The sequence below is a fragment of the Lacerta agilis genome, chromosome 17, assembly GCF_009819535.1.
Source record: "Lacerta agilis isolate rLacAgi1 chromosome 17, rLacAgi1.pri, whole genome shotgun sequence".
Classification (NCBI taxonomy): Eukaryota; Metazoa; Chordata; class Lepidosauria; order Squamata; family Lacertidae; genus Lacerta; species Lacerta agilis.
Genome location: NC_046328.1, coordinates 22,891,584 through 22,919,545, shown reverse-complemented (window position 1 = coordinate 22,919,545; position 27,962 = coordinate 22,891,584). Strand labels below are relative to the sequence as shown.

The following is a 27,962-nucleotide window of genomic DNA, read 5'->3' as shown; positions in this document are numbered from 1 at the left end:
CAGGGAATGCCTCTTCTACTGCCACAACATGTAATTGTGTATACATAAAAACACAGAAACCATTTTTTGTTCTCTAAAAGTAGTTTTTTTTTAAAGTTTCAAATCTATGCAAATTGAAACACATATGATTAATCAACCAAGATTTCCTTAATCCGGTGACTGTGTTTTTTTTATTTGTTTTAGTTGCAACTTAAGATTTTGGAGCAAAGCTGATACCTTCATAATGCTGCCTTTTGTTGCCAATAAACTGGTGTTAGAGAAGCCACCCATGAGCATTTCAAAGAAGTTCTGAAAAATCTGATGTTCCAAAATCCACTTCTTGAATTTTCTCAAAATCACAATTGGTTCCAGAAGTTCAAATACCTCCCTCCCTCCCTCCCACCCACCTAACGGCATGCCATGGAAACTCTTGGAAATTTTAATTTTGCCAAGAAACCAAGGAAGCTTCTTCTCAAAATCTCAGAATCTTCCATTGGGACCCTGAATATTCAAAATGGAAACAATCTTCTATTCTCATCTGAAACCTTTTGCAAAGACAAGTAGGAGAGGTTCCTTTGCAGATAAATCACATCACCCAATTACCACCCTGATGGGGTCCAAATGGCATGTCACTAGTCTGGGATTGTAGCTAGCTAGGCTGGGCAAAATTGAATTTGGGCTGGGATAGGTGCTGGGTACCTTTTCCAACAAAGGGCATTTTTAAATGGTATGCCCACACTATCCATCTCTTTACTCTCAAGGTATATCAATACCACCCTCCTCTTATACTGGCTTTATATCACCCCCCCCCCCCAGAATCGTAGAAACTGGGGTGCTGCTATCCAGGTCTGAATGCAGTTCTGGTACACTGCAGGCGTGAATGTCTTAATTCCCAAATGCCCAGTTTTTGTTCTCCAGGCTAAAAAAAAAAAGGTGAAAACAGAGCTGACTGTTGCATTTATGCATTTGGCAAGAAAAAGAGTGGAAAGGCCGAGATCCCCATCAAATGAGCAGCCTAACCGGTGCTACAAGGTAGTGCTGATTATGAGTGGTGGAGCTTAATTCTTCGTCAGTGCAGCCCCATCTTATACTGGGATGCCTTCTACTGACCATTGATCCATCTAGCCTAGTACTGATTGGCAGCAGCACTTCAGCGGCTCAGGCAAAGGGTGTCCCCCACCTCACTCCAATCTGGTATTACAGGAGATCCCTTAACTGGAGATTCCAGGGATTGAATCAGGGACCTTCTGTGTAGAAAGCACACCCTTCAGCACTTAGTTCTGGCCCCTGCAGACATCTTTACTTAGGGGTGGGGGGGGGGAGAAAGGGTGGTGCTTTCTTGACAGTATCAGTGCAGATTTGGGGATTGGCACAGATTGGAATTTAAAAGCTCCCAAATGATCCAAGAGCTCATCTGATCATACTGGAAGAGTTGACTTTTTAAAAATAAAATAAAATAAATAAATTAAAAGCTATCGTAAGTTTTTGTCTATTGCTGGTGAATCTGACCAACAAGCCATCCCTACATACCTATCAAGGAAGATACATGTCAGAGGAAAAAATTAAGGTCATGGGCATTTTTCTTTTATGATTTATATATATACATATATTTAAAAAAAGAAAAAGGAATCACACAAATGTATTCCCACCCAATTCCTATAAGGGGTCCTGGGAATTTCAATGTGTGAGGCCCCGTACAGGGTCCTCCCCCTCCCCCTACAACAGTATGCAGCCCCCCTCTCAGACCAGAGGTAGCTGTTGGGTTTGCAACTGAGGTTCTGCAATTTGGGGTTCTCATCGCTCTCTCTCTCTCTCTCTTTCTGGCTACATTAAAAAATAACAGGGAGGGCAAGTGGGCGGAAATATATATATATATATTTATATTTATATATATTTTTTTAAAAGATGGGAGTTAAAATACTGCTATTAAACTAGAGTTGCTACATCAGGCTTTCTTTTAATATATATGTATATGTATATATAGATTAGATAGATAGATAAAAGGTTATTGGAACTAAGAAAAAGGGTCTTTTTTCTCTTTTAAAAAAATTAACTGAAAAGAGGCAAGACCTGCCTGGTTCATGAAGAACATTTGTTCTAAGACAGGATGCATACCCCTTCCATTTCTAATTAGCAAGTGTGGGTGTTGGTTTGGGTTTTATACTCTTATTTTTATTTTATTTTTTAAGGGGGAATATCCATCAATTTTCACCATGCGTGCATGTATGTTGGTGGGGGTGGGGAAGAGTGTTTCAAGCGTTTGTTTTAATAAGAAAGACAATGGGGGGAGAGGGTAGGAACAGATCCACATGCACCTCCCCTGCTCCCGGTCGCCATTCTTCCACCCTTTTACTACACACCCCATAGAGCCAGAGCTAAAATCTGCCCCAACCTCCCAATAAGTATTTCCCCACTTAGGGAGACCTCTCCTCTTCCTCAGTTATCCTTTCTCCATTGCCTGGCATTAAAAGAATAATAAAAAAACATTGACTGAAAACTTTCTCACATTAACTACGAAACAGACTTCACTCCGCCAAGAACGACTAAATCCAAAGAATATATCCAGCCCCAAATGGGGCGCAATGTTGTCAGAGGGAGCACCATCAGACAGGGGGGGCATCCTTCTGACCCCACCCTTTATTCCTTTGCCACAAAGTCTGGGACACCCTCTTGTTCATCCTCCTCCTCCTCCCTCTATCCCCTTTTTATCTACATGAGTGGGAGAAGGACAGGCAGCCCCCTCCCACACCAGGAACAAATGGAATCACGTCAGTATCCGTTCGTTTCCTTTTGCATTCTTTCTTTCTTTTTCTTTCTTTCTTTCTTTCTCCAAAAAAAGAAAAATGTATTTTTCTCACCCCGCCCCCCCTCCCTCCCCCAGCCCCCATTTCCTTTCCCCATTTCTCATCCCAGGAGTCATACAGTCCTATTTGACAAAACAGGCACCAGAACTTTTCATTATTATTTTTTTAAAGAAAAGGGGAAACTGTCAGAATTTGTGGTGTCCATGAAGGGACTTAAGAAGGGGGTTGGAAAGCTGGTGAGGCCAGTTACCTTTGCAGGCTTTCAAAAGGAATGCATAGAAAGTTGTTTTGCTGGCATGCCAAGGGATGTGCCAAGGACAGAAGAGGGCAAGCTGCACACTTCACTTCCCACGTGGTGTGGAGATCAATCTGCTTTGAAGGCAACTCCAGATGAATCTTGATGGCAAGGCCAGCCTTTGCCATCTGGAGGTACTGGGTTGGCCAAGGCTGACAAGGACACTGCCAGATTTGGAACTGAGAGGCTGAAGGCCACCTGAATCAGCTCCATCTCGCCCACTTGCAACCATCCACATTCGCCTTCATGGAGGAAAATTCACCTGGGTTTGTCATGAACAGATTTGGCATGCTTAGATTCTAATTTTCCATGGTGGTTGACCCAATCCACTTCAAGTTGTGGAACTGCCATCAATCCAGCACCATTTAGAGGCAGTTATGTACTGGAATTTGAAAGGAGAGCAGGCAATTCATGTTGCCAACCTCACCTGAATGTTTTAAAAAAATGCAAAATAATTTTGATTAGGGGTGGGGTTTTTTTTTTTTGAAAAACACCCAGATGCCTGCACAAAACTGCAATGCAGAATTAAGCCACTTCATCTTCAATGGTAGGTGGGAAGTCCCAAATAAAACTGACAGTGTCCCCTTTAGCAGAGCATTGTTAAGAACCTAGGAGGTGATCACCCTTCATCTTAACCCCTTCTTCTTCCAATTCCGGGACAATACACATGTTTTGTCATCATTTAAAGCAACACCTTCACCCCCAGCTCCCTCCCTTCAGACATGGATAATAGTCACTTGTTACATTCAGCAGAATGCAGTTTGGGTTTTGCCGAAATAAAAAAATGGTGGAGCTGCAGGGCTGTGTGTACTCTCTGAAAGTTTCTGGGATAAAGTATAGGGGGTGGAATTTGGCATCATGAGAAATCAGGATCTAAGGAGGCTTCCCAATAGGACAACATGGGAGGGAGTATACCGGTAGGTAGCCACAGCCCAACCTCCTCTGGCCAAGGGATGAAGCTTTGGTGTTTCGCATAGATAGCCCTGTGCGCCCCAAGGCTAACAGCTATGTCAAACAATTTTTGCAAAATCTGGGGTGGAATCTGAAGGGATTCTGTTTAGCACAAGAGCACACCCAGCCCTGTCAGTGGATGACTTGAGGGCCATGTAGGACAAATCAATAGGACAGTATTTGGGGATTTGGGGGGGGAGAGAAATAGGGGATGGCTTCCATCAGGAAGCATGTTATGAGATGACGAAAGTCATGTTTCCTGCAATGTATCATACAAGGACAAAAACTGAGAAGCTCTCATCTTCTAGAACCATCTATAAGAAGCTGCAAAGTTTCTTGTTTCCAACGTTTCCTTCTAAATAAGGGTCCGAGAAGTGTAAGCATATGTAAAAACGGGAATGGGAAGGAGAGCATATACCGTGTGTGTGTGTGTACACACACACACACACACACACACACACACACAATGCATATAACTCTGTTATTTTTAATCCACCCCTCTGAATATTGGCAATTTGGCATCCATGTAACAACTTGGAAAAAAACTGACTACATTACGTTGCTGGGGGCCTTGAAATTGGCAGGGAAGCGAGTTTGAGCGCTTGTCTCTCCAATTCCCAACAGTTTGATAAAGTATCCTATGTAACAAAAGCAGGAGTCAAATGTCTTGAAATGATTAAGGATGTTTAACAAGGCAATTCAATATTATTTTTTCTTTTTTTTTCTTTTGAGCATGTGTCTGTTTGCTTCATTGTGAAAAAAATATAATATATAAAACTAGGGCAACCTCAGGAAGATCCAGATGAGGACAGCAAAAAGAGGTTTTGGTCCATAAGGATATACTCTTACTTTATCTCTTTATTTGATTTTGTGTAACAAAAGTTTTGGTCCATTTTAAAAAGACGACAAAATTATATATAAACATGTTAATTCGTATATATATATTTTTTGCTTTCTGTCGGGTTGTGGGTTTGTTTTAAGTGGGCTTCGCTGCCAGTATTGCATGATCATCTTTCTTAGGTTTTGGTGCGAAATTGTCATTGTCGAAATGAAGAGAAACAAAGGAAGGAAAAAACAAGGCTTGTCTTTTTGCATGAATGTTTGAAATTGCATCGCTTGGCAGGTGCGGGGAGCGAAATGCAAAAACCTGGATGTCAACCCTCACCAAATCCCCCTTGAGTGGGAATATGGAAGCGTTGATTTGTGGTGTGGGGGGGTTGTTTTTGGAAAATACCCTGTTAGTGACTCCTGATTCTTATTAGATGAATCCCTGCTCAAATAGGAAAAAGAAAAATCAAGGTTCAAAAGAGTTTTGTGGTGGCTCAGAAGATTCAAAATGGAAAAATAAAACGGTGGCCAGGAGGATTTTATCTTGGGGCTCTTCTAACACCCCCATTTCCCCATTTCACTGGCTCTAATATTATTTTTCATTTTAATTTTTTTTTCTTAGGAAAAAAATAGAGGAAAAAGAATATAAAGATCTTTAGCTGCTTCTTTTTCTTTTTAAGTGTTTTGAGGTAATACAGTTGTGCCCTCGTTTGATCAGGTTCCCAGAGGCTGATGGTTTCTCTCATTATTCTTTCTTGTTTCCCTTCCTGATTTACTTCCTTTCTGAGCTTTTCATCCACCAGGCAGGTTGAAGGGCTCAGCAACTTCAGACCAAGACCAAGGCTGGGTTTCCGGGATGAGAAGACAACCCCTGACCTGTCCAGTAATGACTTCTCTCTGTTGCCGGAAGAAGCCACAGGCCCTGCCCCAAAATGCCACCACATCGCACTTCCCACGTTGCTTGAGAATCACTTCTGTGTGTGTTAAAGAGTTTCTCGATTTAAAAATGACACTACAGGCTTTATAGTGTAGTGATTACCTTCCCAAATATTCCTGGCTTCTCCATTTTAATTTTATCATCATCTTTATTATTTTCTTTAAAAATAACCCTACATTGCTCCTAAAATAATTTCTTTCTTCTCCTTTAAATTAATTTCATTTTGTTTCCCCCCTAATTCGTTCATTCTTCAAATTATTTCATATCTGTATTTTTCTCTCGCTATCTGCTGTCCCCTCCCTCCCATCCTGTCACCCACTCCAGTTCCCCTATGTTGTCTCCCCCCCTCAATCTCTCTCTCTCTCTCTCTCTTAAGAAAATATTCTAATGGCCTGAGTGGCTGCTGCATGGCACACGGGGCATTCCGGGTCAGTCCGCTCACAGATCCGCACGGCACACTCCATGCAGAAGAGGTTGTGGCCGCAGGGGACCAGAGCTGCCGTCACCTCACTCTCAAAGCACACCATGCACTCCCGGCTGCTGGAGATGGACGTCCGGGTGGCAGGAGAAGCACCCAGTTTGGAAAACCCTTGCAAAGGCTCCCCCTGAGACCTTCTAGGAAGCCCAGAGAGGGTAGGCTCTTGTATGGATGAGGATGGGGAGCGGTGCGAGTTGGGATGGATGGTGCTCGTATTGCTAGATCGCTGCTGCTTGGAGAAGAGGACTGAGACAGGGTTGGTGTTCTCCTGCCCAGCCCACAAAGGAGCACCAGACTCTGGCACGCCGTAATACAGATCTTGTTTGTTGACACCATAGTTGGGGAAGAGGTAACTGTAATTGAAATCGTTTTGGTCATTCAGCCGGGGTGTCTCATAGGCAGGGTCCACAGAGCAGTCGCCAATGCACCCGAGGCTGTTCTGACGGAAGGTGGAGAGAGGCTTGCATCCAGGGGCTGGAGTGTGAACCCGCCAGGCCTCCGAGTATCGGTTCTCCATGCCCGAGTCAGGACTGCTGGACAGGAAGTCATTCTCGTTGTTGTATTCTAGGATCTTGCCTGTCCGGACGGCTATATGAGTTTCAATCTCCTCTCGGGCTCGCTCCACGTTGCCTGGGGCTCCCGTGATTTCGAAGACAGGGTCCCGGTCCCGGCTGGGTGTGATGATGTAGGTGTTGGTCTGCTGCTGGATCCGCTTGATGGTAGCTCCTTTAGGCCCCACCACTAAGCCTACCACGCGGTATGGGACCCGGACCCGGATGGTGACTTGCCCCGGCAAGGTTGGAGCACTGCCGAAGGTGGTGCCAGCCTTGTTACGAGAAGCACGGATCATGGAGAAGTGCTCAGCTGCAGAAATAATTTCCCTCCTTGCCATGGCGACGTCCTCCCTCCGCCCAGTCACCATGAAGACAGGCTCTTCCCCACGTACTGGAGTCTTGATGTAGGTGTTAGTCTTTGCCCTCAGAGCTTTGATTTTGCAACCTTTAAAGATAGAAAAGAAACAAAGGATATATGAGTTAGTGGTAGGCCCAGTTCTGAAAGGCACTGAGGATGTGTGCAATGTACAGTTCTGGCCACCACAAAGTCCTTAAAGATGACACTGAAGAATCAGAGAAGGGACAGAAAAGAGTAACCAAAATTATCAGTGTGCTGGAGCAACTACCCTAGAAGGAAAGGTTACATACAATGTTTTGTGCTTTTTAGTTTAGCAAAGAGAAAACTAACAGGCTCATGAAATGATGTGCCATGTGGAAAAATGGGAAAGAACATACTCTGTGGTAGCCCCTAAATTGTGGAACTCCCTCCCCACAGAGGTGAGTCTGGCACTTTCAATATTCCAGAGAATACTGAAGACACATCTCTCTACCCTGGCTTTTGACACTTGGAAGTGTGTATTTTCAGGACCCATCTTATTTTTATGATTGAAACCAGTTTTAAAGTGTTTTTAATAGGCCTCAGAGAAGATTATTTCTTCAGACAACAACTTAGGGGATTTGTTGGAGAAATGTGTGCTGATAAACACTATTCTATGTGGCTTTAGGAATGTAAGAAGAGCCTGTGCTGGATCAGACCAAATATCCATCTATTCCTGTCTATGGGAAGGAGGGCATGAAGGCAGGAGCCCCCTCCCCAGCAACTAGTTTTCAATGGCAGACTGTCTCTAATGTTGGATGTTATACAGAACCCTTATGGGGATCGGACAAAGTTATGGAAGAGAGATTTTTCAATCACCATTTGCCATGATAACAAAATCAAGTCTCCATGTTCAAAGGTAGTTTGCCTCCAAATACCAGTGGCTGGGGTGGGTCACTGTGGAGAATCGGACTACCTGATGCTTTGGTCTGATCCAGCAAGACAGTTTCTTGGAACGCTGTGGTTAAGGTAGCATTTCCCCCTTCTAGGGCTGGATCTTGACACATCAAAGAAGTGTTTCAGTTAAACGTGTTGTAAATTTAAACAGGGAAAACAGGTAGAGAACAACAGGAGTCCACATCGCCATCTGGTGGCACAACGTTATATCGCATACACAACACATGTAAATTGCTTTTTCTTTACCAATCTAGCTGAGTCCTAGGTTACATTTCTCCTTTCCAGTGCTAACATTCCATGATTTGTTCCCCACAAATAAAAGGCATCCATATGATGCCATCATCAAAATGCTGCCCCATATTACTTTCTTACTAAATCTCGAGTTCCTTTTGCTATGGAAAATCTGATAATTCCCCTTCCCTCCCCAATCGTAAATCGGGTTTAAACTGGAATGGGGAGGGGGTAGTTATTGGATTTTGATTAGGATGACGTCATGTGGATGCTGTAAAAAGCACTGACTCCACAATAAACTACTGGGTTTAAGTGCCCTAAGTCCTTACTTTTGACTAACCCATAGTGGCTACCAGGCATGTTAGCTATGTACTACCTCCAGTATTGGAACCAGTGCGCCTCTGAATACCAGCAACTGGGAACCACAAGTTTGGAGAGTCCATCTGGCAAGATTCTGAACTATATGGGCATTTGGTCTGATTCAGAAGCCAGGCCCTTCTGTTCTTATGCATCTCCAGGAGTTGCTGGCTAGAAAGGCAGGCATTGTATAACAGGACAGACACACACCTTTCAATAGCTGCTCTGCCCTTGCATATGTTGTAATGTAGCCAAATGGACTTGCCTTCCTGATCACCTGGATGCAATTCTTTGCCCCACGTAAGAGGCCATTTCAAGCACAACTGCATTTTATAAAAGGTCTGATGAATGCTAGTGAAGGTGGCAGGAAAAAGAAAATTCCCCTGAACAGGGATGGGGAATCTGTGGCTCTCCAGATGTCGCTGAACTTCAACCCTCATCATACCTGATCATTGGCCATGTTGGCTGGGGGATTATGGGAACTGGAGAACAAGAACATTGTTAAACTACAACTCCCACAATCCCTGACCAGTGGCCCTGCTGGCAGTGACTGATGGAAGCTGTGGTCCAAGAACTCCCAGAGGGCCAAAAGTTCCCCATTCCTGCCCTTATGGCATAACATCATTAAACAAAGAAAAGTAGGATGTTCCAAGACGAAATATCCTAGAGACAAAAACTTCTTTCTTCCCTCCTCTATATTCATGGAACTGGGATAAATAATTTATCCCAAGAAAGACTTGAGGTAAGGTATGTTTTCAGAAATCCCAGTCTAGATGGCAAGCACTGGCAGAAAGCCAGAGAGCCCCACTCACTGCTGCTTTGCGCCTTGGGAGGATACAAATGCAGTGTAGTTGGGGGGAGGGGGGAATGCTGCCCCTAATGGACTGATCTCTCTCTCTCTCTCTCTCTCTCTCTCTCTCTCTCTCTCTCTCTCTCTCTCTCTCTCTCTGCACCGAAAGGATCAATTTCATTGGGGCCGGGAATCTGCATTGTGAAAATCTGCCGCCGTCCAGGGCCTGTTTAGGAGACAAAACAACGGCTGTGTTTCCCTGCGACCCGATTCTTCTTCCCAGATGTGCTCTGCTAAGATAGACACGGAGGCCCTCCCTGATTTAATGGGTAGTAGTGGTGGTAGTGGCTGAGCGGAGCTAGAGGGAGGAAGAGCAATGAAAGAGCCCTCGTGTAATAGGAAAGGTGAAACAAAGGGGTGATGGAGATGGAGAGACAAAGGATGGGGAAGCCCATGCTGGGCGCAGATGGGAAGGAAACCAAGGCAGAGATGTAATTGGGGACAAATGTTGCTGCACAAGGCTCTCTGGGGAGGGGGGAGAAAGGGATGCAGGCAGGGTACAAAAAAAAAAAGAGCGGGGATGCTGCAGACCAAAAGGCAAAAGGGACCCTGACAAGGAGAGCGTAGAGGAGGAAAGGGGGAGGGGGAATCAAGGAACAGACAAAAGGAGGCAGGCAGGGAACTATGGGTGTGGGAGGCTGTGACTGGCCCAGAAACAGGACAAAGGGTGCCGCAGAGTCAGACAGATGGAGGGAACCCTTCCTCCTGAAACAGAGTTGGAGGGAGGGGAGGCCCCCCCACACACGTGAAGGAAGCAAGAAGTACACATCCCTGCAGATTCTGCCCGATTCTCCCAGCCCAAGCAGGCACACTACTGAGCAGTAGGTGAACTGAAGACAATATTGATGCTAACCTCTTTGCACATGGAAGTCGTCTAGAGAAATTGTTAACTTTTCTTGCTAGGTTTTGCCTGGCAGGGCTGGACTCGTGAATGCTTGCCACTCTGTCATGTATGTTGTTTCTGTCATGTCCCAGGAAATTGCCTCAAAGTGGAATGAATAGGGTGCGGAGCTGCAAACATGACTTGATGGAGGAATGCTTGCAAGAACAGGTTTGCTGTGCTAAAAGTGCCTCATACTCCAAAGAAGCCTTAAAAATGGAATCCCTTTCCAAGTAATTGCACACCTGCAATGTGGCCCGAGTTACTAATTCAACTGGATTTTTGTAACGTAACTGTTTCAGAGCTTGTTTTCCTCTGCTGTGAATTTGAACTGAATTGTTGGGATAGGTTTCCCCACCCATTATATCCATACTCAGAACATATCTGCAGTACAGTCTTGAACAGATTTTATAGTCATTTCCATGCTCTGGGCATCTGTAGTTCTGCGATAGGAGTTTGAGACTCTCGCCAAACTACAATTCCCAGGATACTTTGTGTTTTTGTGGGGAGGGACACATGACAACCAAATTGGTATAAAACCGATATACGTTGGTGAAGTAGATGTTCTCTCAACCTCAAGTGGAGCTGTGGGATCTTCCCCCACTTCTAAACAAGAACTCGTTAATTAAGGGCCTTGTTAATTAAGGAAACCAACCCATATAGCAAAGCTTTTTGAGTTCCAGCGTGCCAAAAAGCAAAGGGGAAAAATCATTCATAGAAATATAGAGTTGGAAGGGACCCCGAGGGTCATCTAGTCCAACCCCTTGCAATGTAGAAATCTCAGCACAGGGTCCCTCATCTAGTTTGAAACCATACCAGACCCTGCTTAGCTAGCAGTTTTATTACTGCACCACAAGGAGCATGAAAGTGAGAGAAACTGTGTGCACATGTGAATTGTTTGTTTCTCAAATAACCATGAAGACCTGTATTATTAGGCCTTGTTCCTGGGGCCAATATAGATGCAATGGGAAGAGTGTGATATATTGAAACACTAAACTACCCCTGTTATGTATCAAGTGAGTGTGTCTGCAAGTTTAAGGAGGTGCGGCATGCCGAACTCTCTCTAGTTGGAGCTGGGAGAGAAGCTGTAGAGAAGCACACCATAAGATGGGGGCTCACATGTTTGCCATGCCCCCATTTTAAGAACAGGACCCCACCCCCATTCCTGCTCCTATGTGGTTGGGGTAGTGCTAGGTCAGGACACACATAACAGCTGCCATCATGTCAAGTTTGGCCCTAAGTGAAGTAGGTTGTACCATTTCAGGTTGCAGCTCATGTAACTGAATGCTCCCTGCACACAGAAACCTAGCATGCCAGGTAGAAATGAAGACCGAGACCCTTCTACTTGACACAATAGTGCAGTAAGCCAAGCTTTGTAAATCCACAAGTTGCTTTGCTGCATGAAATTTCTTTTAAAATAATCTCATGAACTCCACGCTTGTCTCTATCTTGCCTTCTAAGGATGTTTGGTCTCTTAGAAGTCAAGACTCTCTGCAGTTGCATCCGAACAAGTGCACTTAAATGCACTAATAAATGCATGCACATGGACACAAGCAATCTGTCACGGTTAGTTCATACCTACAGCCAGAACAATTGTTAGATTATACATTCTGATGAACATTTTCACGTCTTTAAAAATAAAGACTTAAGATCAGTTTGATCATGTTCAGCAGGTGGAAATGTGAAATGACATGGGTGTGTGTGTCCTCCTTTAGTTGGATAGCAAGGGTGTTGCAATTATGCAGGTACTTCCCTGTTTTCCTGGAAAGTATTGTCTATAGAAGTACACTATGAAACATAATGTAAACACAAACACCAGTCAAAATCAGGATAACAAACTCAACATCAATAACAATAGTCTGGGAAAGGTTTTGTGTGTATGAAGTGGTGGAAGAACAAAGGAAATAGCTTGGTGGATTTTCCCAGGCAGTGAATTCCAAAGGTTGGATGCTATAATGGGAAAGGCCCTGCGCCAGATCCAAGCCTCTTGCTCCTTGTAAATTAGGAGGTGCAAGGGGTTGGGGAGAGAAAGAGTGAGTTTGAGATACAAAGATAGAGAGAAGGGTGAAATCAAACAGGAGACAAACATAGGGGATGATACCAGCTTGACGGGCCCAGTTCAAGGATAAAGCACCAGCATTGCATGCAGAAGATCCCAGCTCAACTCCTTGACATCTCTATTTAAACAAACCTTAGGTGGCTAAGAAAGGAAATGCCTTTTCCTGCGACCTTGGGACAGCCACTGCCAGTTAGGGGAGGCAGCACTGGGCTAGTGACCTGGTTCTGCATTAGGCAGCTTCTTCTGTTCATAGAAATAAACAGGAAGGTGAAAATCAGCAGTGCGATCCTACATGGCAGGTTATAGGCTTGTCTCCAGCCTGGAAAGGCTAAAGATTACTCTTTTAAGGATCTAATTGTTCATAGGTTCAAAGCAGTTACTTGCAAATACTTATAATTTAGCCAATGCTGTTTGGACTTCCAATTTTTCTTTGGTGAGTGAGGGAATGTATGTCTTGATTTATACTGTGGGCTGCTTGACACTACAACAAAGCCAGATAGATAGGGAGCCTGAGATGATCCTAGGGAGGGTGCAGCACCCCAATATTACCATCATGTTTTCAAACACCTATTTGTCATATTCACACTTCTTCATTTTTTTCAGTGTTCAGAATATGTCTCAGGTATGCATCCATTCTACAAAGTATAATCAAAATCCCTTTACTTGGCCAGACAGAGACGGGCATCTTGAAAATATTAACCCTGGCTTGCAGCACAGGCTGAATAAGAATTAGAACGATTCCTTTATGAAATAAACAGATATCTAGGCAAGGGGGGAAATCCTATTATGCTCCTACAGGCTTCGTAACAATACATAAAGGTTATATATATCTGCTGTAGAGTTAACACAGCTTTTTGGGGGGGAGGGGTTAAGCTAAACAAAACCTGGAGATGATTATGATGATCATTAAAGCATGTGCTATAGATCGCCAGCCAACCATTGGAATATCTGTGCCTCGCTGCATTGCCAGTGTAAACTGTTGTTGCATGAAAAAACGGCACTGCCAGCAGCAGCAGGCAGGCAGGCAGGCAGGGATCTTGAATGTATTGCAGTACAGTAGAAAGTGGGTGTGTCGCTGTCGGGATGGTCATCTTGGACACATGTTTTCCAAGCCTGACCAGGAAGGGGAGGGGGTGACAACAGGAAAGGAAGCTTGGGCAGGTGCAAAGTATAGGGGGAGGGGTTCTGAGGCAAAGAACTTGGGTTGTTTGGGGGGGGGAATTGAATTAAGCTGAGCTTCAGGAGACAATTTCCTACTGCCCTAGATTCTCAGCCAGGCTGATCTGCAGAACCAAGGTTTGCTTGAATTTACTAGAAATTTTACATGCTCATTCAGGGACTTTTCTTCCTCCTCAGTGCACACTCCCCACACTGGCCTGCCCTCCCCTTTGTCCATTTGCACTTGCTGCGTGGTTTTGTTCACATTACTAAGAGGCACTCAGGTTGGCAATCTATTTTGATTCTAGACCTACTGTATTGCAATGTAAAACATTGAATGAGTTGGGCCTGCCTCAGTGGGGCATCCGTTATTTCAGTGGTCTCAGTGGGAGTGCTGGACCTGATTACCTGATGGAGGTATTGGGGCTGCTTGTGCACTGTGATTCTGCAAAAGCGCAGCATACAGTATTAGGTGCAAATTAACATTCCTAAGAATCTGAGCGCTCTCTCTCTTTCTCTTTTAAAGAAAGTTTCTGGCTGTTAGAGTTATGAGTATTTGCTTCATAGTGAAACTCAGATGGCTGGCAAATTGCTGGTTAAAGTTTTCAGAGGTTGGGAGACTTCAGAGTCTTCCATAGCTCCTTCCCATGACAAGAGGCAGCAGAATGCCCAATAGTAAAATGGTGAAATAAACTGCATAAACTGAAGCAGGTTTGTCACTCAAAATTGCATTGCCAGGATGCAGAATCCAGCTTCTCTTGGTACAGACCTGCAGTTACTATGGCATAGAATACACACACACTATCCAGAGCAATGGCCTTAATCTCTTCTGGAAATGAAGCCGTAATTTAAAAAGAACCCTCTCCTGGTGGAATAATCTCAGTGACTACCACAAGATCCATTGCTTGTAAAACATTGACTAATTCGTATGTTAAGCAGGTAAAAAACAAAAACCAGGTCTGCCACTGAGCTGCAGCAGATCTCTGGTGTGTATACCAGTATGATAGCGGGGCTTTCAAAACACTGCTTTGTAGCTTTCATGCTCTAACCCAGGACTGTTGATTTCAAATGTGTTTATTCATTCACTGAGCAGATACCTGGAAGTCAGGCCTTTAACCCCCTCCCCTCAGTGTTCACAAATAAGTCAATTCCACCAGAATTTGACACCAAATTAATAATCCCACCATTTAGGGTTACCAGGTGACTAGCTGCTGTAGCCCAGCTGACAGAAAAGAACAAGGTGAAGCTCCTTTTCACCACCCCACAATACTTTTTAAAAAGTGGTAAACTGAATATATCGCTTTTGTTTTCATTTCTATCTTTCAAAAGAATGCATTTGCAGCATATTACACTTCTTCCAAATCATTGGCCCCTGCTTTGTAGTGCCTGGGTCCTCCTCTGGGCTCTGCCCTAGTTTGATTTCAAGAATGGCATGCACACCGTAACAACACACACACACGCACACATGACAATTATTGCATGTCACCTGTTCTTAATAATCTATAGCATCAATCTTCATCTGGTGGGTCAGAGGAACCCTAAAGTGGGTCACATCCTGGCTTCAGGAGGGTCACAGTCACACCATGACACTGCCACTATTTTCTTTGCACTTATTTTGGTATAAAGGTGTTTTGAGTTTTTTAAAAGAAGACAAAATGCAAAGGAAAAAGAAGACAAGGAAATAAAACATACAGAAAAAAGCTAAGCACACAGGGAAGACAACTTATAGTTACATTTACCTGGAAGTAAATCCCACTTAATACTACTTCCAAGTAAACATGCTTTGCATTGAGCTGTGAAGATAGGTTCGGAGCATGACCATACTATGTTTTCGGTACAGTTGACCCATGAAATTTTGCTGCCTGAGGCAAATAACAAGATGGTGCCCCTTCCCAATTCAATGTATAGAAAAGCCACTGGACTAACACTGAAATCTGACTTCAGCACTGGTGACAGGTTAGCTGGTCAGATTAAGGGGCCTAGAACAGGCTGTGTGGCAACAAAGGGGAATTCAAGAAAAGCAATTGTGAGCTGCTGCTGCTGCTGCTGCTGCTGCTGCTGCTGCTACTCAGCAGCTTCTGCCTCCTGAGGCAGATGCCTCACTATGTCTTATAGTAGAGCTGGCCCTGGTTTTCGCCTGTGTCAAAAAAAATAATAAAATATTGTCCACTCAAATATTGCTTGACCATTAATACAGATCTGGCACATAGCACCATCTACAGTAGTGCATATTGTTTTGAATTCCTTCACTTTGGCGTTACATGTCTTTTATTGTTTTAGGATAATTGTTTATTGCTTTTGCACACTGCTTTGGATATTTTTTATTTGTGTTTTCAATAGATGGATAAATTAAATAAAAGGTTGCAGCGAAGGGGTTGAAAGAGGCACAAAATTTTGAAGTCGACTACCTCAGCCAGCATCAGGAGCTGGTGATCTCTGGCAGAGGCCAAGACTTCTAGGCCCACCTCAAGTGAATGAGTGGTCACAGTGCTGAAGAGCTACTGCAGCTGCCCTCACCCCCTTGCTCTATCCCTCGAAGGGACACAGTGAGGGCTGGGCCTACCAGGCTCAATTTTGGCCACCATGAAAGAAGGAATAAACCGAACATGGGGGACCACGGCCTGGAAGGAGAGCAGGCAAGCACTGACCAAGTGGTGGCTGATGCTTTTCTTCCTCATTGCTGCTGGGTCATGTGCACGGCGGCTCTTGGGGCAGGTTTGCTGACAAGAAGGTCTCACGACCATTAATGGCATCCTGTTGGGCCTCCTCCCAAAAACTGGGGACTAGCCCAATCTGTCAATTTATAGAACTGTGCTCTCCAGGGTTTTTTGTTTTTTCGTTTTAGGCTGGAGGTTTGCATCTTCTAAGCACAATACCCTTTTTAATTAGCTAAGAAAAAAAGAGGGTGAGGCAGAAGAAGGTAAAGCAGAAAGACATGGGGAGGGCCTGAAAAATGGTGAGGAGAAAGAGAAGCAGGAAAATGCAACATTAAAATGAAATTAGTACTGTATAGTAAAAAGAAAAATGGATCCCAAGTTGCAGGTTAGAATTAAAGATGGGTCAACTCATGGTATGAAAATGCTGCTTTAGAGTGCAGGCGAGAAAGGGAGGGTGATGAGAGGCTCTTTGCATCAGTTTCTGAGCCCCAAAGATAGTTCAGTCATTTGAGTAGAAGTTGGGGTGGACCCTAAAAGATCCCAATAAAGCTTTATGTCTGACAGCTCTTTCATAACCCATCTGGAGGAAGACAGGAGCTGTTTTCATATGGTGGAAGTGTATCACTTGCATGGGGCCTATGCTCTTGGCTAAACATGTGATCTGTGACTCTCCATTTTCCAGAGAGGAGCCTATATACATTTGGGTGTACATGCATAGGTTCCTGAAAATATTACCTCAGAACACAGGGAGGTTGTGGGGTGTAACCAGAGACAGGACATTCTCAATGGTGGCACCCTCACAATTCCCTCCCAAGGGAAATCAGGAAGTCTCCCTCTTTACTTGAATTCAAGAAACGTCTAAAGACTTTCTTATATGTCCAGAATTTTGGCTGATAATTTTACGAAGCTTTAACTTTTGCCTGTAGTGTGTGCTGCTTTCAGTGTTCTTATGTACTGTAATTTTATTTCTGTGAGATGCCCTGGGATCACTTTCCCTTTGGAAAGGAAGGGCAGGCTATGAATTTGATACAAACACACACACACACACACACACACACACACACCATGTGCTCATTAGTGAACAAAAAATGTATGAAAAGGGCCAAACCCTCAGGGAAAGCTGGTTTCACTCAGGCTCTCTTATACTGCACAGGCATGCAAGAAAGCCATTAATACCCAGCTACCATGTTCTGTGGGCAAATTTGAGGGACTGGTTTGGCCCTTCAGAACCTTCTGGAAGGGAATTGTGATCCAGCCTCTGATGTTGTGGTGCCTCCACATGAGGTAAACATGAGGTAAAAATGAAAATATAAGAGGGTCCCAGACCCTCTCAGGACACAACTTCTAGAGAGAATTGGAAGAGGGCTGAATAAATGGGGACTGAGGAAAGGGCTCAGAAAGGGCCAGAGACATGTATAAATAGAGGTCTGAGAAAACCAAATTAAAGTAGCAAGGTGAAGGAAATAACAGCCCCACCCTGCTGAAACTAGTCCACTAGTCCACCCTCAGAATTCTCTGTCAGGACCTCCTCTCAGAATTGATTCACACCTGACAACCCTATGCTCTTTTCTTTCTTTCTTTTGATATGTCACCTTGCTGCCAAGTCAGTTCACAGTTTTAAAATACTAAAATGAATGGTATAAAATATAAATCAACAGGCTTCTCTCAGGCGGACTGAGGACGAATCCACACCATACAATTTAAAGTGCTATGATATCACTATAAACCAGGAAAATCCTGGGAGCTGTAACCTGTTAAGGGTGCTGAGAGTTTTTAGGAGGCCACAAATTCCCCTCACAGAGCTACAACTCCCAGAGTTTCCTGTGAAGAGGAATTGATTGCTGGGTGGGGTATTGCCTGCTTTTTTTCTTTTTCTAATTCTACTTATTTTGCAGTGTGTGTAGATGTTTCGCTTTGCTGTAGGTGTTCTGAGTATCACCAGTTTTTCTTCTATTAAAGGATTATTTTGTGTTGCCCATGAGTTTCTTAGATTTCCCACCACCACCACCACCACCCCAAAACACATACATTTAACAAAAGTGAATTACATGTATCCATGTGACAAACCCAGGTTTGAAAGCCTAAGTGTCAAACACATAGTTTTGCTTCACACATACACGTAACATACACTTCATTAGTGAACACTTGATGTTTGCCAGCTGAAATGTATAAACTGACAAGTACAGTATTGTTTAAAGATAGTGTGAGGTGAAATGGAGGTTCTGCCTGTGATGATCCAGTTACACATGCAATTCCTCACTTGATTTTGTTATCATGTGTGAACCGTCTCATTCAGGAGCTAGTACTGGCAGCTTTCTGGTGAATATACTTTCAATGGCAAGTTGGGAATTGCTATGTTACAATATGAACAACCCTCCAGAATTCTCCTCAAGATGTGGAGAATGTGCAACTGGCTCTCAGGTGTGACTCAGAGGCTCTGGTAAAAATCAGCTTTCTGGAGCTTACTATCATGAAAAAAGTTACATTTGTTGAAATACATGTGATAAAATTTGGCATGTATACCTAATAATAATAATAATAATTAATAATGTGTGAAGCAGGCAATATTGCTGTACGGTTATCTTTTCCTTGTTGTGACCCATGGGATCTGATGTAGCAGGGGTGAGGAACAAATGCAAATGTTACTTTTGTACTTTAGGTATTTTCTTCACACGCTCACACACCCCTTGCTATCTTTCATCGAAGCAAGGAGGAGACATTATTAGAGTTCAAGGACACATTCCAACAAGACAAAAACACTTAGGGTACAAAACAGAGCCAGTGAGAGTTTGGCTCCTGTGGAAAAAGTCCCAGGAGCCAGAAATAGAGGCTTAGGGGCCACATTTGTCCTCCAGGCTGGAGATTCCTCACTTCTACCTTACACCTATAGAAACCTGAAATAAGATTTGCCTACCTTTTTCTCATGAGCACCACTTAAATTTCTAGAAAAATAGGTCTCGGGATTCAAATTCGCAGGAAACACCACTTGCCGATTTGGAATACACCCCTCACCAATCCCTAATGTGCAAGGACACTGTAACTATTCACTGTCAAAGGAAATGCATTTTACACATGTGAAGGAAATGTTCCGCAGCACTTTCATCCATTTTTACCACATGCATTCTAGAGCTGAGTCTTGGCACTAGGGGAAAAAAGCCAGGTCTAATTAAGCCAAGTACAAAATTACGCCAATTTTGCAAGCCTCTAAACAACAACATTCTAAAACTTCTCCAGGCACCTTCCTCCAGCACAGACATGCCAGGAAGTTTGTTTAGAACTGGTGACTTTTTTCCTTTCCCACTCTCTATACTAGATTTCACAACCTGGTGCCCTCCAGGTGTTTTTGGACTGCAACTTCCACCAGCTCATGCCAGCATAGTCTTGGTGCAACTCCCTCTCCCTCAAATAACACTAGGGGAGTCCCACTCTAGTTGTGAGGGTTGCTGTAAAGATAACCAAGATAACATACCTGAAACACTTTATAAATCCTAAGTATTATTGTTAAAGAAAGCATTATTTTGTTGCAATCATGAGGTCTAGAAACATTTTTTAAAGTCCCACACCCTGCTATTTGTGCAGTTCAATTGGCTTTGTGTTGCATAGGAGTAAGCTCCAGGATTCTCCTGGGAAGTTTTCTGGTTTTGTGCTCAAGGAGAACAACCACAGTTAAACTTAGCAATTTATTTGCCATACTACAAAACTGCAGAAGAGGTGGCTCCTGTTAAACTTAGGTCACGGTATATAAATCACTGGTGCAGGTATGTGCAAAAGTGAGTGTGGGGAAAAGCTAAGACTAAACCATAGTGACTTTGGCTGGCTGAAGCATCATTCACAACCTGGCATGCTCCACCCATTATGCTGTGCAGAGAAATCAGGATTTCGACTTGCAGTGGGCGGGGGTATCCACAATGCCAAGGAGGATAATTTCACCAATACTGTAGTATGGTTTCTGCTAAAAGTCAATGAAGTTACGGCTTTCCACATAACTCCACCACTTTGACTGAAACGTTCTATCTATATACTGTGTTACATGACACTATCACCACATCATTAATCCATTGGGCTGAACAAAGGTCTACTGCATGCATCTCATGATGGCTCCAGCAGTCCCTATTAAAAAAATAGTGAGGTCCTTCTTTGGCTGTTCTTGACACACCTGATTATCCAATATGATCTATGTGATCAGATAAAGAGCTATACTGCTTCAAAATGCTCACTAAATGGATGCAATGTAAAGACAAAGAGTTGTATACAATGCTAGTTCTACTCAGAGTAGCCATGTTTATGTTACTAGACATGACTAACTTAGGGTCATTAATTTTAGTGAATCTACTGAGTAGGACTTAGTTGACTACAGCCCATAGCTTTCCTGTCTGTAAAAAAAAAAAAAAGCATGCCAGCAAGAAGGCAAGGACAGAACCCTTCTCCTTTAAATACTAGATTTCCATAGGGAGGGGTTTTACATGTTTTCATGCTCAAGATTCACACAACCTTCATTCTGAAGGGACAGGGGGTTATACTGCATGATTCTCCTAGCGGTTTAGCTCAGCCCTTAAGATAACACATTCAGTCTCATGTTCCATCACCAGTTTTAAGACCAACCCAGAGCACCCACTGTCAATGCATCAGGTCCATGCAGAAAGGCTATGTAGAAGGTTGCCTCACAGCAATGGAACTGTTTTTCTATAAAATGTCTATAAAATGTATTTCCCCCCAAAGGCTTGAAACTCCTCAATGGCTGTTAACTAGGTATTTGGTAAATTGAACCTGTTTCCACAAACATTTGCTTTTTGTGCATTTGTATATCTTTTACACCTTGTTTTTCCTTATGTACTATTTCCCTGCCCAGGAGCTGCTGAGCTGGAGCAGGGTGGAGATCAGGATGGATAATTAAAGAATTAATAATTAAATAAAGTGCCCTTGGCAGATGCCTGCACTCAGAATATGAACTTATCTTGCATCCTTTATAAATCCCGTAACTTGAAGGGCCGCGTTGTTTTGCTCCATGATTAAGTCGAGAGCATACAAGCAGCTCTTTTAAAAACACAGTTTCCATGGAGCGTGCATATGCTCCAAGCAGAACTTTGCCTCTCATGGTGCCTTTTGCACAAAACAGATCCATGCTTGGGTACCTCTCCCAAAAACCTAAATGGGGGGAACCATAGTTTTTGCTCATCAAAAATAGATACACCTGATTTTCATTTTTACATTTAGGGATGGAAGACTCCTGGACTCTATTCCTGAAGCCAAGGATGTGGGAATGGAAATCAACCCCATTGTCAATGTACTTTCAAGGGCAACAGGGAGGCAAATCAGTGGGTATTTATGCTGCTAATTAAAAATGCTATTTAGCAATGTCACTGAATGGCCCCCTTTAACATGTATGGTAAGCCATCCCAACACTGGATATTTTAACAATCTGTGCTTTGATTGATGAAGAAAGCTACTTAAGCAGAGGGAAACCATGATTGTATTTAACCTGCGAGTAGATTAATGAAGGCCAAACATTCATTTTGAGCAAGCTGAATATTTGCATTTTTATCCCTCTGTAGGTTTTTTTAATAGCTCCCATCTTCTGCTTCAACTAGCCATGCCTAAATTTTGTTTTCTCAACCACTTCCAAATTTTTATTTTACACACACACACACACACACAATCACTCACTCAAAGACTTCAAGCCAGTAGATATTCTAGTAATCCTCTGTTCTGTGGCAAAATCTAAAATGGAAGGGTTTCATGGTAGCAAAACAAGATGCTGCTATTGTGCTCTCTGGGGTAACCCTGTTGACCCACACTCGATAGGTGGGTGTGTTATTGGCATGGTGTAGAGCAGTGCGCTTAGAAAAGGCTGGAAGCCATGGTGTCTGCCTTTGGCAAAATGGATTGGTTAGATTTTCCAAAGATACCCAATAGCAGGCCCCATGAAGAACAATGGGGCTGAGAACCCTTTCTTTGTTGAGGTGAAGGGATGTGGTGGAGCCCTTTTCAGAGCCAGCCTTCAGGAACCAGCCTTTCCTGAGCGATGCAGACACGATGCAGACACCACGACTTCCATCCCAGGCCTTCTTAGTTTATCTGCTTTTGAGTTTCATGTTTTGGCCAGTGCAAAAGCAGTCCCACTCCATGGGAAATAAAAGAAACAAAAAGATTTTGAGCAGTGCTGCTGCACGTGAACTGAGGAGCTGTCTCATACCTGTTTATTAGGGTTCTAAAACTGTGGGAGGAAGCCCATCTCTCCTCTTGAGGAAAAGCCATTAGTTTCCACCAGCCCTTCTCTAAGCGCACTGCTGTATGCCATGCACACACCCCCTTTGCCTGCCGAGTGTGGGTCAGCAGGGTTACCCAAGAGAACACAACAGCAGTATCTTATTTTGCAGCTATACAACCCTTCCATTTTGGATTTGGCTTAAAATGCAATTTTATTTTAACAACAACACACACACCTTTCCACACACCCCCTCCAAGAACCCAGCATAATTAAACAAAGAGAGGCCCGTCTTTCGCTGCAATGCACCTCACACCAGTTCTTCGCCTGCGCCACCAGTGTTGAGCACCTGGGCAAAACAGGACTTGTGGTAGTGTGTCAATGTGGACAATGAACAAGATGAGGAAGAGGTGGGCACCTTCGGTGGGTGCACACCCACCCTTTCATGTGTTACTCCATGCGACCTTGCTTCCCCCCCCCCATTTTTCTTTGCAGAGGTTTTGAATGAACTCTAACTGACTTTGGGAATAGAGGAAAGGTTTGGTTTGGTTTGGTTTATCCCCTGGGGAAGGTTGGAGGTAGTGGCTTTACAACCAGGTCAGTGCTGATACACAGTCTCAGAAAGGTGTTGCTCCCCTGGATATGGGGGTGAAGGCTCATCTCTATGCTGCAGGGGCCCAGCTGCAGAGCCCCAAAATCTCTAACAGGTTTTTTTTTTGTTTGTTTGAAGGAGGAAGACCTGCCATTGCCAGCTCCATTGTTCTAATAACATGGCTCTGGTTTTTGCGGTGAGGTGAATCATCCTTTCACACCTCTGCCCCATAATCTTGCCCCCTCTGTCACACAATTCACAACTGAAACCCCATTTCCTTTCTTCCTTCCCAAGAGGCCCTATAAAACTTCCCCACTCATTGTGGTACATACAACTGGGAGTTGCAAACACATCTCCAGGGCTGACAAGACACACACGAGTATTAACAACAACTCAACGAGTATTAACAACAACTCAACGAGTATTAACAACAACTCAACGTGGAAACCCTCCTCCTTTTGAAACAAGGCAACTTTAGCTGACTCTGGCACCTTTGTGTTGATGAAAATGAGGGGGGCGGTAAACAATTTATTGGCCATCTTCCTACTAGGGTATGGATAGGACATAACACACACATGGGGTGTAATTTTGTTTTTTTAGGGCTCTCAGCTGTTGTCTATCATGTAGCGAGAGCACCACTAAAAAAAGCCACAGGAAAGAAAAGTGTGCATAAACAAAGACAAAAGGAGGGCTTCTAAAACATACTGTTGCCTCTACACAAGCACACACACAAACACAGGCCACATATTTCTATAACAAGTTCAACTTTCATTAATCTGTTTTTCAATCCTTTATAGGCTCCAAGCATTCGCCTTCTTTCTGCACACACACACAGCCCTGCGCAACAGCCACTATTACAGTCCAGAAGAGAACCACACCCCCTTTTGCTTCCAGAAATGCACTCAACAAAAGGGGGGATTTTCTCAGCCTTCCCCACTGAGTCCCTAGCACCAGCCCATTGAAAATTGCAAGTGCACCAAATCTTCAAGACGGAGACTGTAATATTTGTAAGACCAGAGAGATACAATATAGATCTGGATGCAATTAAAAGTAACAGGCGTGTTTTCACAGTGTCTTGGGGGCACTTCAGATTTTGCATTTCCATTTTTGAAAAACAGAGCGAGGGACAAGACAAGACAGAAAGCACAGAGAGAGAGGGGAACTTTCTGCCATTTCCCCCTCCTATAAATTTAATGCATTTTATTTATTATCTAGCTTAGAGCCATAGAATCCCCAGTCCTTTTTATTTCTACAGTGCACTGTGTGGCTAGTAAAATGTATGGATTTGTGACTCTTTCTCAAAAGACATCCACTGCCTTCCCCCCATGCCTGATGGAGAAGGACCCCACCCCCATTTCCACCCCCTGCAGTGGCCATTATTCATCTTAAGTGTGAGATGAGAAAATCTAGCAAGTGGCCCTGGAAATGATTTATACAAAGCAAAGGGAGCTACGAAGTGGGCGTGGGGGTGTGGTGTGTGAAACACTATTTAACTTTGCATCCACTGATGCCCCCCTCTTCTAAGGCAGGTCAACATTAAGGGTCTCAGTGGGAACAAGAGTACAGTAGTGGTTTTTTGCGAGGCTGGAGGAAAGGGCAAGTTGAACTTTTTTGAGAAGGGGGGGGGGAGAAGAGAGAGAGATGGCGTGTGGAGGAAAAGAAGAGGGGTAAAGGAAACTCTGAAAGAAACAGGAGCGACGGGGAAGAAGGGGGTGCAGCAGAGAGAGTTGGAAAGGCCGGATAAAAGAAAGGAGCAGAAAACGAAAGAGGGGTGAGAAGGGCAACATCACCAGCGCAGGAAAGACCTGAGGTGGGGTGTGGGAGACAGGACAGAAATGGGGTGCTGGGATGAAGGTTCTCAGACAACTGGGAAAGACGTGGCGGGCGGGGGGGGGGGGCGAGAGCGAAAAGGCCAGAAAAACAAGTGCAGCGACGGTAGCAACAGCAGCAGCAGGAGGAAGAGACTTACTGGAGGCACAAAGAAAGGAAGGAGGGAGGGAAGGAGGGAGGGAGGGCGAGGAGGCGAACATCAGTGGAGGGGGAGAACGGTGGGACTCGGGACAAAGGAGGGGCGGGAGGAAGAAAGAAAGAAAGATGGAAGGAAAGAAGGAACGAGGAAGAAAGATAAAGAGGGGGGAACCGGTGGAGAGAGAGACAGAGAAAGTGAGAACTGGGAGGAAGAAGAGCGGAGGGGGGAGTGGCACTTGACAAAGACTGGAGAGCAGAAAAAGAGGGAGAAAGCGGAGCGGGTGGGCAAAAAGAAAAAAGGACCCCCGTCCGGCACAACGCCTGCCCAGCCAGCTAGCCAGCCGGGAAGCGGTGTGGGCGCCTGCTCGCGGGCGGGCTGGGGTTGCGCCGCCGCGGCGCAGACAATGGGCAACGCGGAGGAGCGCGGCCCCCTCCCCACTGCAGTCCCGTCCGGCGAGCCTCTTTCGCGCGCGGAGCGCTCACCTTGCCTGCCCACGATCTCGGCCACGTGCTCGGAGCTGGGCACCGGGACGCACTCGGTGGTGTTGGAGCTGCTCTTGAGGCGCAGCTCGGCTTCTTTGTACAGGACGCAGAGCTTGCCGGCCTCGGCAGAGGCGCCGCCGGTCGGGGGCGCGGGTGGCAGCGGCGGCGGAGGTGGGATCACGGCCACCGCCGCCGCCGAGGAGCCTTTGGGAGCCGCCTGCGACGGGGGCTGCTGCTGCTGCTGCGCTGCTGAAGCTGGCGGCGGAGGAGGAGGCGGCGGCGGCGGCGGCTGTGGCAGGGGCGCTTGAGGCGGCTGGGGCTGCTGCTGTGGCGGGGGCGGCGCCGGGGGCTGCGCCGGCTGGTTGCTGCTGCCGTCCTCCACGACCCCGCCACCGACCCCCAGGGCCGAGGCGGAGGGCGCGGCGGCGGCCGAAGGCTCCCCCAAGCCCAGTAGGCAGAGCTGGTCCAGGGCCAGCTGCAGCGCCCGGTCATCTTCCAGCAGCGCCCTGTCCTTGCTGCTCCCTGGGAAGCAGCCCAGATCCCCGAAGCCCCCGTTCCTTTCCATTATCCCTGACACTACCAGGCTAGGCATGGCTAACAAAGGCTGGGGAGAGAGGGGGGTGGGGGGGCGCGGCGGCGGCGGCGGGATGGTGATGATGAGGATGGGGCTCGCTGCTGCTGCTGCCTTTGCTGCTGCTGCTGCCGCTTGGATGGGGAGGGGGCGGGTGGGTGGGAGAGGAGGAGGGAGAAACAAAGAGCCTGCTAGAGAGGAGGGGGGAGAGGCACAAAGAGGTAAGGGGGAGGCGAGAGAAAGAGGGAGAGACCCCCGCCCACCTCCCCTCTTTTCCTTGCTGGCCAAGCCCCCTTTCTCCCTCCCCCCTCCCCTTCACCCCGATCCTTCTTTTTCTTTCTTGCCGATTCTCTCTCTCTCTCTCTCGGTTCCTTTGCTGTAACCTGATCCCTTCTGCCCAGTGTGGCTCCTGGGCGCACAAAGATCCCCCTCTCTTTCCCCTTTTTCTTTTTAGAATGCTCTTGCTGTGCTGTCGCGCAGACCCCGCCTGGCCGCCGAAGTGGGTGTGGAGATGGAGAGAAAGAAAGAGAGAGCTAGTCAGGGTGGGGGGGGGGGGGACGGCAAAAAAAGCAGGAGCGGGGGGAAATCCGGCGGGATGGAAAAGCCCCCAAGTCACCCCGTCGCGCGCGTGCTAAGGAGCCAGCAAAAGGCACGGTGAAAGGAGCGCCTGAGTCCCGGCGAGGAGCAGGACGAGTCGATCGCGGCACCAGCAACAGCAGGAGAGGGGCGGAGGGAGAGCGAGAGAAGTCTCTTTTGTTTTAAATTCCCTGGCTGCAGCGTGAAACTGACACTCAGGAAGAGGGAGGCCCGGGGGCTGATGGGGGATGTAGTTCCGCGAGGCGGGGAAGGCGCACACACCCCCTTTTCTCGCTCTGGCGGCGGCCTGAGTGCGCTGCCGGGAGGAAAGGACGGGAGCGGGAAGAGGGGGGAAAACCAGAAGGAAACAAAGAGAAGTTAAAGAGACCGAGGTGGAAGGGAGATAGGGAGAGGGCCACTGCTCAGTGCATGGAGAGCAAACAGCTTTGCATGCCGAAGGTGTCAGATTCAATCTCCGTCTAGGGCAGGGAACGAGCCCCGCTTGAAACCCCCGGAGAGCAGTGCAGATGACACTGACCTCGGTGTGACGTAGTATAAAGGAGCTTCCTGTTTAAATCAGCCCGTTGCTCAGAGCCATGCGGACTAGAACCTTACTCTTTATTTTGCGGGGAAGGGCCATAGCTCAGTAGCCGGGTGTCTGCTTTGCAGGCAGAAAGTCCCAGCTTCGGACCCCGACATCTCAAGGACAGGTAGGGCTGGCCAAAATATAATAATAATAATAATAATAATAATAATAATAATAATAATAATAATAATTTGTTGTTGTTATTATTTCTGGAGAGCCACTATCAGTAGGGCTCAGTAGGTCCTGAGCAACGGCCCATAAGGCAGCTTCCTGCGTTCCTGTAATGTAGAAATTTGGCCGGCAGAAGCGAGAAGGCGGCGCAAACCCTCTATGGCTCCTTTACTAGAAATGCCCTAGATGAGGACCTATGGGAGAAGGGGCAGCGAGGGTTAACTAAGCCTGGGTAAAATCTCGCCCTTTGGCATTCCAGCGGGATGGAGTCTTGCTGGGCCAGAGGGCACATCCGCCCCCCTCCTCCATACCAGGGTTCCTGTTTGCTTGGAGAGACCCACCTGAGCCCAGTGGAAAATGTGAGTGGCATGTGCAACGGGGCGGGGGGGCATGGAAACACAGAGCTCCCTCTTTACCTGCCAACCCAACTTTGATGCAGGAAATCTTTGGAATTGTGCAGAAGCAACCTTTCAGTCGGTTGCATTTGGGTGGGTCCAAGGGTCCAAGTTACTTTGCATG

General features: G+C 45.7%; 1 protein-coding gene across 1 annotated transcript; it reads right to left on the bottom strand.

The window, feature by feature from the left end:
• Positions 1 to 6,133: 6,133 nt before the first annotated feature.
• Positions 6,134 to 26,219, bottom strand: MEX3A (mex-3 RNA binding family member A). The gene is made up of 2 exons (XM_033174600.1): positions 25,540 to 26,219; positions 6,134 to 7,271 (listed from the first exon to the last, which is right to left on the bottom strand). The coding sequence occupies exons 1-2, from the start codon at positions 26,129 to 26,131 to the stop codon at positions 6,166 to 6,168; spliced, it is 1,698 nt and encodes a 565-aa protein (XP_033030491.1). The 5' UTR covers positions 26,132 to 26,219; the 3' UTR covers positions 6,134 to 6,165.
• Positions 26,220 to 27,962: the final 1,743 nt, after the last annotated feature.